General features: G+C 39.7%; 2 protein-coding genes across 3 annotated transcripts; both read right to left on the bottom strand.

The window, feature by feature from the left end:
• Nucleotides 1–1,407: 1,407 nt before the first annotated feature.
• Nucleotides 1,408–4,537, bottom strand: LOC126625749 (uncharacterized). 2 transcript variants are annotated; one of them, XM_050294809.1, is made up of 7 exons: nt 4,454–4,537; nt 4,280–4,344; nt 3,252–3,544; nt 3,016–3,082; nt 2,859–2,907; nt 2,263–2,307; nt 1,408–1,973 (listed from the first exon to the last, which is right to left on the bottom strand). In XM_050294809.1, the coding sequence occupies exons 3-7, from the start codon at nt 3,513–3,515 to the stop codon at nt 1,907–1,909; spliced, it is 492 nt and encodes a 163-aa protein (XP_050150766.1). In that variant the 5' UTR covers nt 3,516–3,544; nt 4,280–4,344; nt 4,454–4,537; the 3' UTR covers nt 1,408–1,906. The 2 variants fall into 2 exon arrangements, with proteins under 2 accessions (XP_050150766.1, XP_050150765.1); XM_050294808.1 differs by lacking the exons at nt 4,280–4,344; nt 4,454–4,537 and having other exon boundaries at nt 3,252–3,586.
• Nucleotides 4,538–4,593: 56 nt separating this feature from the next.
• Nucleotides 4,594–13,504, bottom strand: LOC126625747 (tyrosine--tRNA ligase 1, cytoplasmic-like). Its single transcript, XM_050294804.1, has 10 exons — nt 13,177–13,504; nt 12,926–13,073; nt 12,418–12,707; nt 12,238–12,334; nt 6,344–6,449; nt 6,154–6,236; nt 5,804–5,949; nt 5,538–5,643; nt 5,006–5,065; nt 4,594–4,871 (listed from the first exon to the last, which is right to left on the bottom strand). Exons 1-10 carry the CDS (start codon nt 13,287–13,289, stop codon nt 4,851–4,853), a joined length of 1,170 nt encoding a protein of 389 aa, XP_050150761.1. The 5' UTR covers nt 13,290–13,504; the 3' UTR covers nt 4,594–4,850.
• Nucleotides 13,505–13,798: the final 294 nt, after the last annotated feature.

The following is a 13,798-nucleotide window of genomic DNA, read 5'->3' as shown; positions in this document are numbered from 1 at the left end:
GGTGATTGTGCTTCCATGACCCCATAAGCATTTTTTAAACTTTTTCTGCTAGACTTTATCAAAAAAAAATTTAGCTGACAACAAACATTTTCGTCATTCTAAAAGCATGCTTTACATCCCAAACCATGTTTTTCTAACTAATGAAATACAAGTTATCAATTCTAGGAATGAAGATAGTAACCTCTCACCAAATTAGGCTAATAATTAAGTTTATTTTCTTCCTCTTTGAATATTATAACTAGACTAGTTTGAATATACCATAAATGTGGGGGCCATTTAGCTTTAGGGGTTCCTAGGTCAGGAGTATCTTTCAAGTTTCAACCAAGATACGATGTGGTTGATATTTAAATGCTCTTAATTAGATTCAAGACAAGACTTTAATTAACCCCATTGGCCTTTGGAACTCACCACCATTCACCAAATCAATTTTTTAATCTGCCTAAACCTCATAACTATTATTCCATCAATCCTTTACATATATTTATTTTAATTGTCTCATCAAACCTTTTTTTAGTCCTTAAAAAGATACTATGCGCCCACACCGCACATATTTGACTGTTAATTTAAAATTAATCAACAGTTTTTAGTCACTCAATTTACCAGTGAATCAAATACAATGATCAAATTTTTATTGGTACGTTGTGCCTCTAGGTATCCAAGAAAATATGTTCGATAAACCAATAGAGCACAATTTGGTTGTGAATAAACTATAGTGTGTAAGCACAAATCCAACAGTCATTAGTCACTTAGTTTAGGCCATTAAATCTAATACAATAATTAAATTTGTATCGAAACTGAATATCTGTAAATACCCAAGAAAAGACGAACATAGCACAATTAGGTTGTGAATAAACTACCGTGTGTAAGTGAAGATGTAGGATAGATAGTTGGACCATGTCCAAACTTGTGCAGTGGCAAAAGCATATTATATCCCAAGTTGCCCTTGCATGTTTTTTTCAAGATCAATTTTTTTTCTTTTTCCATAAACGATAAGATAATTTACACTAAAATTAATTAAACTACAAAGAAGGAGATCAATTGACTAAACTCAACTTTTTATATGGAATTGAATTTGGTCTCATACTAATCAATGTGTTGACATTTCTTTGGACTATCTAATTAATAATTTTCATGCCAAGATATCTACCGACCTACATATGCTAGCATTGACAATAAATAAATAAATAATACATAATTTGATGAAACTCTATTTATTTATTTATTATTATTGCCCCCTTGATGATGTTTTGCTCTTTAGAATTTGTTATTAGCATTCCAAAAAGTTATTGTGCACTCTAAAGCTTCAATGTAAGAGAAAGAAAATTACACATACGAAGATTACACTTATTGAGTTTTTTTCCGTACAATAATATTCTACTATAATGAGAATGTAAAGAGAATTTAAGCTGAATCATAAAAGACCGTAATATTAAGTGGCAAGATTTTCAACTTAAGTAAGCTTACATGATGGCCATAGAGGGGGCCCTTTTGGTAATCATAGTGTATGGACCTGCATTCCAAACCCATTAACAAGTTGGGCCAGGAAACGACCAAACATGGTGGATTGGTTTGGGCCACAAGCATCCATATGGTAAGAGACTCGGACCCCCAAATAGGCTTTGCTAAACATCTGCCGCTGCTGACAATTTTATAGCAAAGGGAACCAAGAGGTAGAACAAAATAAACATGAATATTTGCTTTCACCATAATAGTTCACATATATGCTCTCCATGTTCAACGCTTATCGGCCAACGAAATAGCGCATCTGCTTAAGTTGAACCGAAGTGGACGACTAGTTCACACATTTAATTCGGTAACCAAAATTTCCTGATGGAATAAGTAAATAAATGGAAGAGAAGTTCCCACATCCAAAACTGATCTAGCAATAAAAACAGGCAGGTCGACATCATGGAAGACGAAGGAGCTTGTTCACACCTGAGTCGAGAGCATCAACATTTCTCCTCAAGATTTTTCTGGTCATGCATTAAGGAACCAAAAGAAAACCCATATCACAAAACCAAAGCATTTCAGGTATAGCAGTTCAAGGGAATTCTAAATTGGGTTGATGAGCAATTTTAACCGCCAGCAGGTTGATAACCCACCAAGCATCCAGCTGCGTTCATATTAGCAGACAGAGCAGGATGAATCCTTGATTTCAGCGCAAGTAACCACCACAGCTATGGTGGGTCTGGGGGAATTCAAGAGCATAAACTATGAAACACACATAGGTATACACCCTAAGTAACGAACTGTTAAGGATACAGCTGCAAGGCTAGATTGTCAATGCCCTTCATTTCTTCATTTAATCTGCCAAAAAAGGAAAATTCAACATCTTGTTCAGAAAGGCCATCGTTATGAGGGACCTAAAAGTTTAACTATCCTAGAACCAAGCACCCAACAGCCACATAAGACTAGGCGTTGCTGAGACAGTCGTATCAGTGGTTCCGATACAGGTAAACACTTCCTTGTGGAAGTAGTTCCGTGGCCAGTCACAAACTCACAAAAAGAATATGTGCCACACTGTTAATGGGAAACAGAATTTGACAAATATTATATCCTTCTATATACATTGACTGCAAAAGTACTTTTTCATATGACATAAATTAGTAGGAGATATGAGTATACTGAGAAAACAAATAACTCCATGTTTAGATCATTAGGTTGGTGACGAACCATCAATTTATATGACGAAACCAAGTTGCAGAAACCGCTATTCATGGTTACTAATTCAAATTACACAACCTTAATCATATCATATGCATCAAGAATTCTGAGCGATCATACCATCCAAAGAAATTTCCATCTCCCAACATTTATCGAATCACGAAAGGAGATGATCAAAGCCTTTAGTAAATTACCTGAGACATGAATTTATATACCGATTTCCCTTGGTAGCAGCATCAAGCACTGAAATTCAAAATCCAATAACATTGCTACTATTCAATTTCATAAATTCGGAACACGGAATTAATCATCCTAACTATAAAATCGTTACAATGTTTTGCATAAACATACCTGATTCTTGAAGGCGGCCAGCAGCGTCACCAAAGCAATGCATGTGATCAACTGAGTTGCTAGTAACCTTCATCATTGCAGCAATTCCCCAATCATTCAATTATGATTTAATCAAGAGAAAATTTTTAAAAAACTAAAATAAAAGAAAACAAATTTTCCTTCCGTTTCTTTCACTTTCTCGAGAACCTAACATGAAGTCGAAGCCAAAACAAAATTGGGATGAAGGAGGGAGTGACCTCGGAGAGGGCCAGGCGGAGGGAGGCGAAGAGGGAGGTGAAGCTGTCGGCGATGGCCAGGGAGTCTCTCTCGACCACTTCGAGAGCTCGGAAAATCTCGGTCTGGTTCATCGGAGGGGGTTTCGAATCGGTGCGGTTGTCCTCACTGGGATCGAGTGTGGAATCAGGACACGTGGACTGTGGATCGAGACGCGGGTCTGAGGTTAGGGCTTCGGAGCTCGTCGGATGGGGTGGTCGAGGTGGTTCTCCTCCGTCTTCCTCCATTTTCCCGCGGGCTTTGTTCCTGGTTTTGTCTGGAAGACTGGAACTGTTAATCAATAGCATGATAGAATAAAAATAATACAAAGGAAAAAAGTAAAGGCCAAAGTTATTTAAGATATTGTTATTTACACATTTATTTTTACTTTTTATATTTTTTTTTAATTTTTAATAGTTGTATCGAATGAATTGAAAAATATTAATGATCAAATATTAACAAGAATGTCTAAAAAATAAAAATAAGTGCATGAATAGCACTATCCTATATTTATTGACACCAAAAAGACTCGTAATTTTTTAAAGTAGGGGAACAACAAGGCAAAGAAGCCAAAGAACAAGAAAGAAAGCCTCGTAATTTAATTTCACAAATTAGTCGAAATGATCTTTTTTCAATGTTAAATTGTATTTGACATTGATATTTAATTGATATGTTGTCGAATGTCAATATTTAATTTTGAACATTTTTTTTTTATTATTTAAATTTGGATAAGTTACAATTGGCATTTGAATTTTGCACTTTTTTTTTATGTGATTCAAAGAGAATCGAATTTAAGACATTTCATTTACCAAATTAAATTACATGGCAGGTACAAAATTAAACTCCAAACATAACCTATAGGGATGCAAAATTCATAGGTTTAGTTAGTGTATGTTCCACCTCAAACCCTTTCGTTCAAATCATTTTTTTTTTTTTTTTTTGTCAAACGATAGATTTGTTAGATTAGATAACTAACAGAATTTGTACTCACACCGATGCAAGAGCAACACACCTCTTTACCACTCAGGTAGATGACCACTTGCAAATCATTTAGAGAAAATTTTCGCACGCCTTTTTCTGCACACAATGTTCAAAATTCTAAATCTGCCCCGAAAATCTTCTAGTATTTAGCACATTAATAAACAATGTTGCGTGCTAGGTTAACAAAGAGTGTGTGCAAAATCACCTCCCATCGTTTAAACACAAGGTTCCACCCTGCTGCTAATCAAAGCTTATAGAGATATATTGTACTGGCTTTTCCACTTATTCCATCAACCAGCCAAGGACATATTTCCCTTGTTCTTCACCATACAAAAACAAACAGAATGGTCAAAGAAAATCCCTTCCTCGGTATTTTGAGAACAAAAATGAAACAGTAATATGAACTAATAGCGGTGGAACCCGAACAATTTCATGTATATTATCTAATATATGAGAGATCAAATTCAAAAGCACCTAAGCATATCGTTTCTGCTAAACAGTATATATTTTGCATCTCCGAAAAATACAGGTCTTTTCATCCACAAATCAGGATCGAGCGAGCAGAAGGGCAACAAGGAGAAATCCAAGCTCCATTGCAGTTATCACCTGGTGACTCTATAGTTCTACAAAACCAGGGAAAAGCTTGGTTAAGTTTTCTTTCATTTAATAAAATGATGTTAAGGAGATTTCAAATTAACTATTCTGAAATGTGTTGCGAAGAAAACGTTTTGTATCTGAAAGCAAAACCATCAAATACCTTAACACTTTGCAATAGCTGTTTGGCAGCTTTGTCATTCTTGAAGTGTGCTCGTACAGGCTGCATACGGAAACAAACAGAAAGTTAACCTAGCAGCAAATAACCAACTGGCAGTGATTTTTTTAGGGAATAAAGGCCCGCTACAGCAGCAGAAAAGAGTAGCCAGCCATTCCTCTTTCTCCCTTCTTTTTTCATTTTCATTTTTTACCAGATAGGCATAACTTACAATATATATATATATATATATATATATATCGTATATACACACACACACACGCACACTTGAAGTTTGAGATTAAAGCAGAGACCCGGAGAGAGAAAGACTCTGATCAGCTCCAGGACCTTTTTCATGAGACAGATCCATTATTGAACGTAAAAACAGACATTCTGAGCCTATAAATGCAGATTTCTTTCCCTAAATCCTTACTGTGTAATGTTTACATTTTGCATATACTCTAAGGGTTAGTCAAATTGGCATCAGGCCGTGAAATCTGGCGAGATAAAGAACATGACATATACAAAGTGAGCCTACCTCGAGTATCTTGTTCAATGCCTTTGTTAAAGCTGATTTTAGGTCTGCTGGATGTAGCTCACCGCTTTCATAATCTGCAGCTAATTCTTCAAAGGTTTTGAAGGTTCTGAATTGGAAAGAAAAGAAAAGGGGGCACAAAAAGAACAATTAGCAGAGACAAAAATATAAATTTTCTTAAAAATGGGCAGGATGTACAGCTGAATTGGCAAAAGCCTTTAACTAAAAATTGTAACCAGTATAGATTTGATCTAAATTCTATCACTTACTTATTTCCACCATTCTTTTCAGTCCGCTCTACAACAAACTCATTGAACCAAGGTAGAATTAGATACTTCACATATTCCATACATGGATTCCCATCAACAACATTTGGAGGACAGTAAGCTTTCTTTATCTTCAAATTCACTTCAGCCTAAGATTCAGTGATATATGTCAAAAAGAAGAAAAAAACAAATATTTAGTGGATTACAATGGAAGATAAACACCCTAGCTTAAAACTTGAATACATTTTTCTTCCAATTCATATGTAGCTTGTACAGATCATATAACCATGACCCTCACAGAAATTGAAAATTTAGTTCACCTCTAACAGGCTAGTAGCAAGTTAGCAACCCACCTCTTCGTCTTCCATGAATATGGAGGATGATACATCACTTTTAGACATTTTCTCCTGCCCTTGCTGCAAACCAGGTAACATGTCTGCAAATCATCATTTAGAAAAACAACACAAAAACCATGTCACCGCTCCCATGTTAAAGGATAAAACGTTAGACTAGCAACAGGTGGAATAGGATTTAGAATGTTACGGTGTGACAAGATAATAGGCTTGTTCTTCTTTTTTATGTCATCACAATACTCTCTTGCAAGCACATTGACTTTACGTTGATCCATTCCCAACTGGCAGATGTCTGCCTGTTAAAGGAAAAATATTTTACAGGTCACTCCTACTTCAACATGGATATTTTTTCCCTCTTTATATGAGATAAAACAAATATAAACTAGCATTTTGATGAACAATGATCAAAAGATAAAAAGCTAAAACAAGGGAAGATCAGATAGCCAAATGTCAAAATGCATGATCACGTAGTAGTACAAATAACAGATTTGTAGGAAGAAAATATATTGAACTTTTAACAAACGATATTATCTACATTAAGGGGGGAGGGGTGGGCAGCCTCACAATGGGCTAGCAATACACAACAACAACAAAGCCTTTTCCCACTAAGTGGGGTCGGCTATATGAATCCTAGAACGCCATTGCGCTCGGTTTTGTGTCATGTCCTCCGTTAGAACCAAGTACTCTAAGTCTTTTCTTAGAGTCTCTTCCAAAGTTTTCCTAGGTCTTCCTCTACCCCTTTGGCCCTAAACCTCTGTCCCGTAGTCACATCTTCGAACCGGAGCGTCAGTAGGCCTTCTTTGCACATGTCCAAATCACCGGAACCGATTTTCTCTCATCTTTCCTTCAATTTCGGCCACTCCTACTTTACCTCGAATATCCTCATTTCCAATCTTATCATTTCTTGTGTGCCCACACATCCCACGAAGCATCCTCGTCTCCGCCACACCCATTTTGTGTACGTGTTGATGCTTCACCGCCCAACATTCTGAGTCATACAACATCGCTGGCCTTATTGCCGTCCTATAAAATTTTCCCTTGAGCTTCAGTGGCCTACGACGGTCACACAACCTGCCGGATGCACTCTTACACTTCATCTATCCAACTTCTATTCTATGGTTGAGATCTCTCTCTAATTCTCCGTTCTCTTGCACGATATATCCTAGGTAGCGAAAACGGTCGCTTTTTGTGATCTTCGCTAGATTGCTCCGATCATTAGTGTGGATAAGTATATAAATGGATATAGATAGGAAAGCAAACACAAGATGTACGTGGTTCACCCAGATTGGCTACGTCCACGGAATAGAGGAGTTCTCATTAATTGTGAAGGGTTTACACAAGTACATAGGTTCAAGCTTTCCTTTAGTGAGTACAGGTGAATGATTTAGTACAAATGACATTAGGAAATATTGTGGGAGAATGATCTCGTAATCACGAAACTTCTAAGTATCGGAATGTGGTATCGTCTTGACTTGCCTTATCTGTCTCATAGGTAGATGTGGCATCTTCTCTGGAAGTACTCTTTCTCCATCCAGGGGTGGTATCTTTAACTGGTGGAGATGCACAAGGTAATGTATCAATTTCACTTGAAGCTTACTTGTAGTTTCAGGCTTGGTCAAGCACGATACAAACCATGTAGTAGGAGTCCCTCAAGTTGCCGAGCTAGGGGATTTGCTGAAAGAGGTGACAGACAAGGTAAGCAATCAGAGCTCCGGCTGATTGTTCACATTCTCCCTATCTTGCAGGCAGCATGAAGGATAAAGAGAAGAAAAATGAGAAGAGATGATATGGGATACTTTTGCTTTTGAAGAAGTAACTTTCCACAGACTTATTCTTGAACTGAGCTGGAGGGTTTTCTGGTTTCCTCCAGAGTATAAGGCCGACTGAAGAATTTGAGGGTCAAAACAAGTCCATCAAATCTAGAGTACGTTCGACCCTACTGATATGGGATACTTTTGCTTTGACAGAGTAATGGATGTATCGGCACGTGTGCTGTTACGCTTGTCTCCACATGCTTCCTTGTATCCTTCTCACTTGCCCTATCTGTTCCTCAGGCAGATGCGGTATCTTCCCTGGAAGCATAAGATGTTGAAGATGAGTACTCGAGAGCAATGCCAGGTAAGTAAGTTCCAGGCAGTCAGTTCCTGGCTGGAAGCTTGATTCCAAGTGCTGACTGATTGCTCTCTTTCTCCTTGTCTTGCAGGTAAGAACAAGGCCAAAGGAAAAGACAGGGAAAAAGCATGATATGGGATACTCTTGCTTTTAACCCTGATGATATGAGATATTCTTGCTCTAGTATAACTTGTTTGCAGAGGTATTATCGGGGGGAAAGAGAGCTGAATATTTCGAAAGGCTTCGTTGAGAGTGCCCTCTCATATATGAGGAAGGGTTGAGCATTTTTGCAGGTCTGTTTGTCCGTTGGGGATGGAGGTTGACATATATAGGAGTCTCCTTAACAACAAGTAATAATGCTATTCCTTTACCCTGTCAGAGCACTTTGAAAAAGTGGTCTGTGGTATGTGGAAAGCTGATGTTGCGTGTGAAGATTACAGACAGCTTTATCCAAGGAGATCCGGCTCTTGTAGTTGGGAAAGTGTTGCCTCTTCAGTTTTCGAACAAGCAATCCTATCAGGGATCTGGCTCTCGAGATTCGGAGAACGATGTCTCTTCGATTTTTGAGAAAGCAATCATTCTGGGGGTCTGGCTCTCGAGATTCGGAGAGCGGTGTCTCTTCGATTTTTGGGAAAGTAATCATGTTGGGAGTCTGGCTCTCGAGATTCGGAGGGCGGTGCCTCTTCGATTTTGGAGCAAGCAATCTTGTTGGGAGTGTTTTCTCGAATGTGAGTAAAGGTTGGGCATGTTTGCTAGTCTACCTTGCCACGAAGCACAGAGGTTGACACACAGGGACTTTCCAATTATCCAGCAATGGTACTGTTCCTTTACCCTCTCTTCGATTTTTGAGAAAGTAGTCATGTTGGGAGTCTGGCTCTCGAGATTCGGAGGACGGTGCCTCTTCGATTTTGGAGCAAGCAATCTTGTTGGGAGTGTTTTCTCGAATGTGAGTAAAGGTTGGGCATGTTTGCTAGTCTACCTTGCCACGAAGCACAGAGGTTGACACACAGGGACTTTCCAATTATCCAGCAGTGATACTGTTCCTTTACCCTTGTGGGTAATAATATGGGGTAGCTAGACCTTCAAAATTTATGTGTCTAAACTTTGTTAGTGCTGTTTCTTTGCTATTCTTTTACCCGTCTTGGTCAGAGCGATGTAGTGGAAGCTGCAAGCTTCACGTGCTCAACTTTGGCAGAGAACTTTGGCAAAGTTATCTGTGATACACATGAGCTACTATTGCGTGTGGGAAGTGGGTGATTGAACAGTAAGACTCATGTGCTTTCTACTTCACCAGAAGTCTTCGACAGAATGCCCATAATTTCCGCAAAGCTGAGTGTGCGTGTGACAGGTGCTGCCAAGGCTGGAAAAGTAGGTGCCTCTTCGATTTCTGAGATCGGCCCTCGTGGTCTCTGAGCAGCCCAACTTTTGAGAAAGCAAGCGCCTCTTCGATTTCTGAGATCGGCCTTCGTGGTCTTTGAGCAGCCCAACTTTTGAGAAAGCAGACGCCTCTTCGATTTCTGAGATCGACCCTCGTGGTCTCTGAGCAGCCCAGCTTTTGAGAAAGCAAACGCCTCTTCGATTTCTGAGCAGGCGCCTCTTCGATTTCTGAAGCTCCGTCGAGTGCAGATTTTTATAGGGGCTGGCATTAAGTTCCAAAGCACACTTGAATCTCCACCAGTAGAAGCTCCATTCTTACACTTCTAAGATCTTGATTTGTTCGACCTCTTCTCTCTTCAACACCTTTGAAAATGTCTGGCCCTTCCGACCGTCGTTTTGACTTGAACCTTGTTGAAGAGGCAGCCCCGCCTTCTCCAGACAACATATGGCGCCCATCCTTCGTCTCCCCTACTGGTCCTCTTACCGTTGGGGATTCCGTTATGAAGAATGATATGACCGCTGCGGTGGTGGCCAGGAACCTTCTCACTCCCAAAGATAACAGACTACTTTCCAAACGATCTGATGAGTTAGCTGTTAAGGATTCTCTGGCTCTCAGTGTTCAGTGTGCAGGTTCTGTGTCTAATATGGCCCAACGCCTATTTGCTCGAACCCGCCAAGTTGAATCATTGGCGGCTGAAGTGATGAGTCTCAAACAGGAGATTAGAGGGCTCAAGCATGAGAATAAACAGTTGCACCGTCTCGCACATGACTATGCTACAAACATGAAGAGGAAGCTGGACCAGATGAAGGAATCTGATGGTCAGGTTTTACTTGATCATCAGAGATTTGTGGGTTTGTTCCAAAGGCATTTATTGCCTTCGTCTTCTGGGGCTGTACCGCGTAATGAAGCTCCAAATGATCAACCTCTGATGCCTCCTCCTTCTAGGGTTCTGTCCAGTACTGAGGCTCCGAATGCTCCCCCTCCGGTGCCTTCTCTTTCTGGGGCTCTACCGACTGCTGCGACTTCTCCTAAGCAACCTTTGTGAAGGCTCTCTCTTGTTTGTTTATTTTGACTCATGTATATGTACATATTTGTAGCTTATCGGGGATATCAATAAATATGCTTTCCTTCATTTCAACGTATTGTGTTAAATACACCAAAGCCTTCTTCGCTAAGTTCTTTGAATTTTCTTTTGTTGGAGCTTTGTGAGTGGAGCATGTAGGTTGAGGTAGTGTTCCCTTAATTTCCTGAGTGAGGAAAACTTCTCGGTTGGAGACTTGGAAAATCCAAGTCACTGAGTGGGATCGGCTACATGAATCTTAGAACGCCATTGTGCTCGGTCCTGTGTCATGTCCTTCGTTAGATCCAAGTACTCTAAGTCTTTTCTTAGAGTCTCTTCCAAAGTTTTCCTAGGTCTTCCTCTACCCCTTCGGCCCTGAACCTCTATCCCATAGTCACATCTTCTAATCGGAGCGTCAGTAGGCCTTCTTTGCACATGTCCAAACCACCGTAACCGATTTTCTCTCATCTTTCCTTCAATTTCTGCTACTCCTACTTTACCCCGGATATCCTCATTCCTAATCTTATCCTTTCTCGTGTGCCCACACATCCAACGAAGCATCCTCATCTCCGCTACACCCATTTTGTGTACGTGTTGATGCTTCACCGCCCAACATTCTGTGCCATACAGCATCGCCGGCCTTATTGCCGTCCTATAAAATTTTCCCTTGAGCTTCAATGGCATACGGCGGTCACACAACACGCCGGATGCACTCTTCCACTTCATCCATCCAGCTTGTATTCTATGGTTGAGATCTCCATCTAATTCTCCGTTTTTTTGCAAGATAGATCCTAGGTAACGAAAACGATCGCTCTTTGGTATTTCTTGATCACCGATCCTCACCCCTAACTCGTTTTGGCCTCCATTTGCACTGAACTTGCACTCCATATATTCTGTCTTTGATCGGCTTAGGCGAAGACCTTTCGCCTCTGGCAAGAATCGAACCTAAGACCTCTCACTCACAAGTGAAGAGGAATACCACTAGACCATAGTACTAAGTGGCTATTGAACTACATTTTAGTCTGCAAGTGACATGTTTATGCAACTGTAATATTCCTTCGATCTTTGAGGAATTGTTTGTAGTGAACTGAGTCTCCAGTACGGACTAAATTATGCATTTGACACAACTGAAAGTTATCTAATGTTCTTCATTCTTTTCATATAAACAAAATCTAATGGATTTCTTTTACATGCATCCTGATCAGAAGACACGTCATCTAAACAAGATCTAGGTAAATAGTGAGTCTTAGGACATCCCTTTATGGGGGGCGCCATTAAAATGGACATTCATGAACCTCGTGCTCTTTGTAGTTTTCACTATTACGCTTTTCATATTCATGTAATACTATACAATAGGTTCAATAACTGAAGTAGCACAAAACAAATGCAATGTCCTAAGTGGTCCTATCATATACTTAATACATAAAAGTTAGCATCATTCCTTTAATAATTGATGTCATTTTCAGTTTCAACATACTGCAACACGGGAAACATATCCTATTAACTAAAATTCAAAAGCAAAATAGCTAGCTACCTGAAGGAAGAATATATCTGCACACTGCATGCATGGGTAGAGAATTTGGGCTGCCGTTAACTCATCTTGCTCAGTTCGACCCATAATCTGACTACACCTGGATATATAGGAGAAAAAATATATATTTTACAGGCTTGACAGATACAATGGGCACAATAAGCATCACAAAATGCTAGCTACCTAATGATTCTAGGAAGTTTATTTTTCCGAGCTATATCCATCACACGAGGCCAGTATTCATGTGCTCTCGAATTAATCTCCTTTGACGACCACAGAAACTCAACTTTTCCGGTGTCCAAATTCATCCCCGCAGCCCTCCATATCTCAATCATGTAGCGGCCAACTGTCTCAATCTTTTTCAAATCACCCCCCATCTTGTTATTCAACTGTGCAAACCAATCTGCAATCCATATCTTCACTCGGCAGCCAGCGGATGTCAGCTTGTTCACATTTATGGTCTTCATAACTCCCTACACAACAACCCATTAAAATAAGCAATGCTCAAACAAATATACGCCAATTGTTCTTTTGAAAAACTAGAAAGTCTACCATAACCCATATGAGTTTACAAGGGTAACACACTATAAAGTTCCAATTGAGTACCTTTTCAAATTCACAAATACACAATTCATATCAATTTGTTTTCTTATTATACATGTAATGAATACTCAAAAAAATGATTTGAAACCTGAGCAATGTGCATTCGACCGGAGGGTTCAAACCCATCGTAGCAGATGGGTTCGGCCTTGTGAGCCAGCAGATTCTGAAGCTCATCTTCTTGAATGCACTCCTCCGCCACGCTCCTCACGATCCGGTACTTCTCCTCCAAGCTCAATCTTCAACAAAACCACAGCCACACAAACACACAATATTGAAATAATTCAGATCAACGGGCGAATTTAGAAATGGAAAGAGAAAAGGAAATCGATAGAAGCTTACGGAGCGGTTGGATTAGAGGAACTAGAGGGTTGGTCTTCGGCCTGAGGTTCAGAAATGGAAAGCGATTGGACTTTGTCGGCCGAAGGAAATTGCTCTGGTGCTTCGGTCGCCATTGGAGAGGTGGGAGCTACGAAGCACGAGAGCTTCAATTAGGTGCCGATTTGCGCTCCGGGAGCGGGAGCGGTCGGAATCGCCGGAGTTCGGCTTGGATACGGCTCGAAATCGTCTAGGGATTCGCCGGCGTTTGCAGCAGTACTGGCGAGGAGGAAGACGAAGTGTTCTGTAGAGTGGTGAGAAAGAAGAATGTAGGAACGACGGGAGGAAGAAGAAAGGAAAAATAATAAAAACCCTAAGTTGGAGACGGCGTCGTTTCCTTGAATTAAAAGCCCTACTGTGGTCCCTAAGCTTAGCTCTAGCTCGGTATTACTGTATTTTAAAAACAAACAAAAAAATATTTATATTGTGTTGTAAAAATAAGCAGTTTAAAGTATCTGGTAAACAATAATTGTTAAAATACTTTTAGCAAAAAAAATAGTGTTATATTGGTAAATTTGTATGTTAAACAACTCTAACAGTGTAAAATGACAAAAAAAAAATGCATAATAGAGGATGTGCTATTAAT

This window comes from Malus sylvestris, chromosome 6, assembly GCF_916048215.2.
Source record: "Malus sylvestris chromosome 6, drMalSylv7.2, whole genome shotgun sequence".
Classification (NCBI taxonomy): Eukaryota; Viridiplantae; Streptophyta; class Magnoliopsida; order Rosales; family Rosaceae; genus Malus; species Malus sylvestris.
The sequence above is the reverse complement of the archived record's forward strand: the minus strand, read 5'-3'. Positions and strand labels throughout refer to the sequence as shown.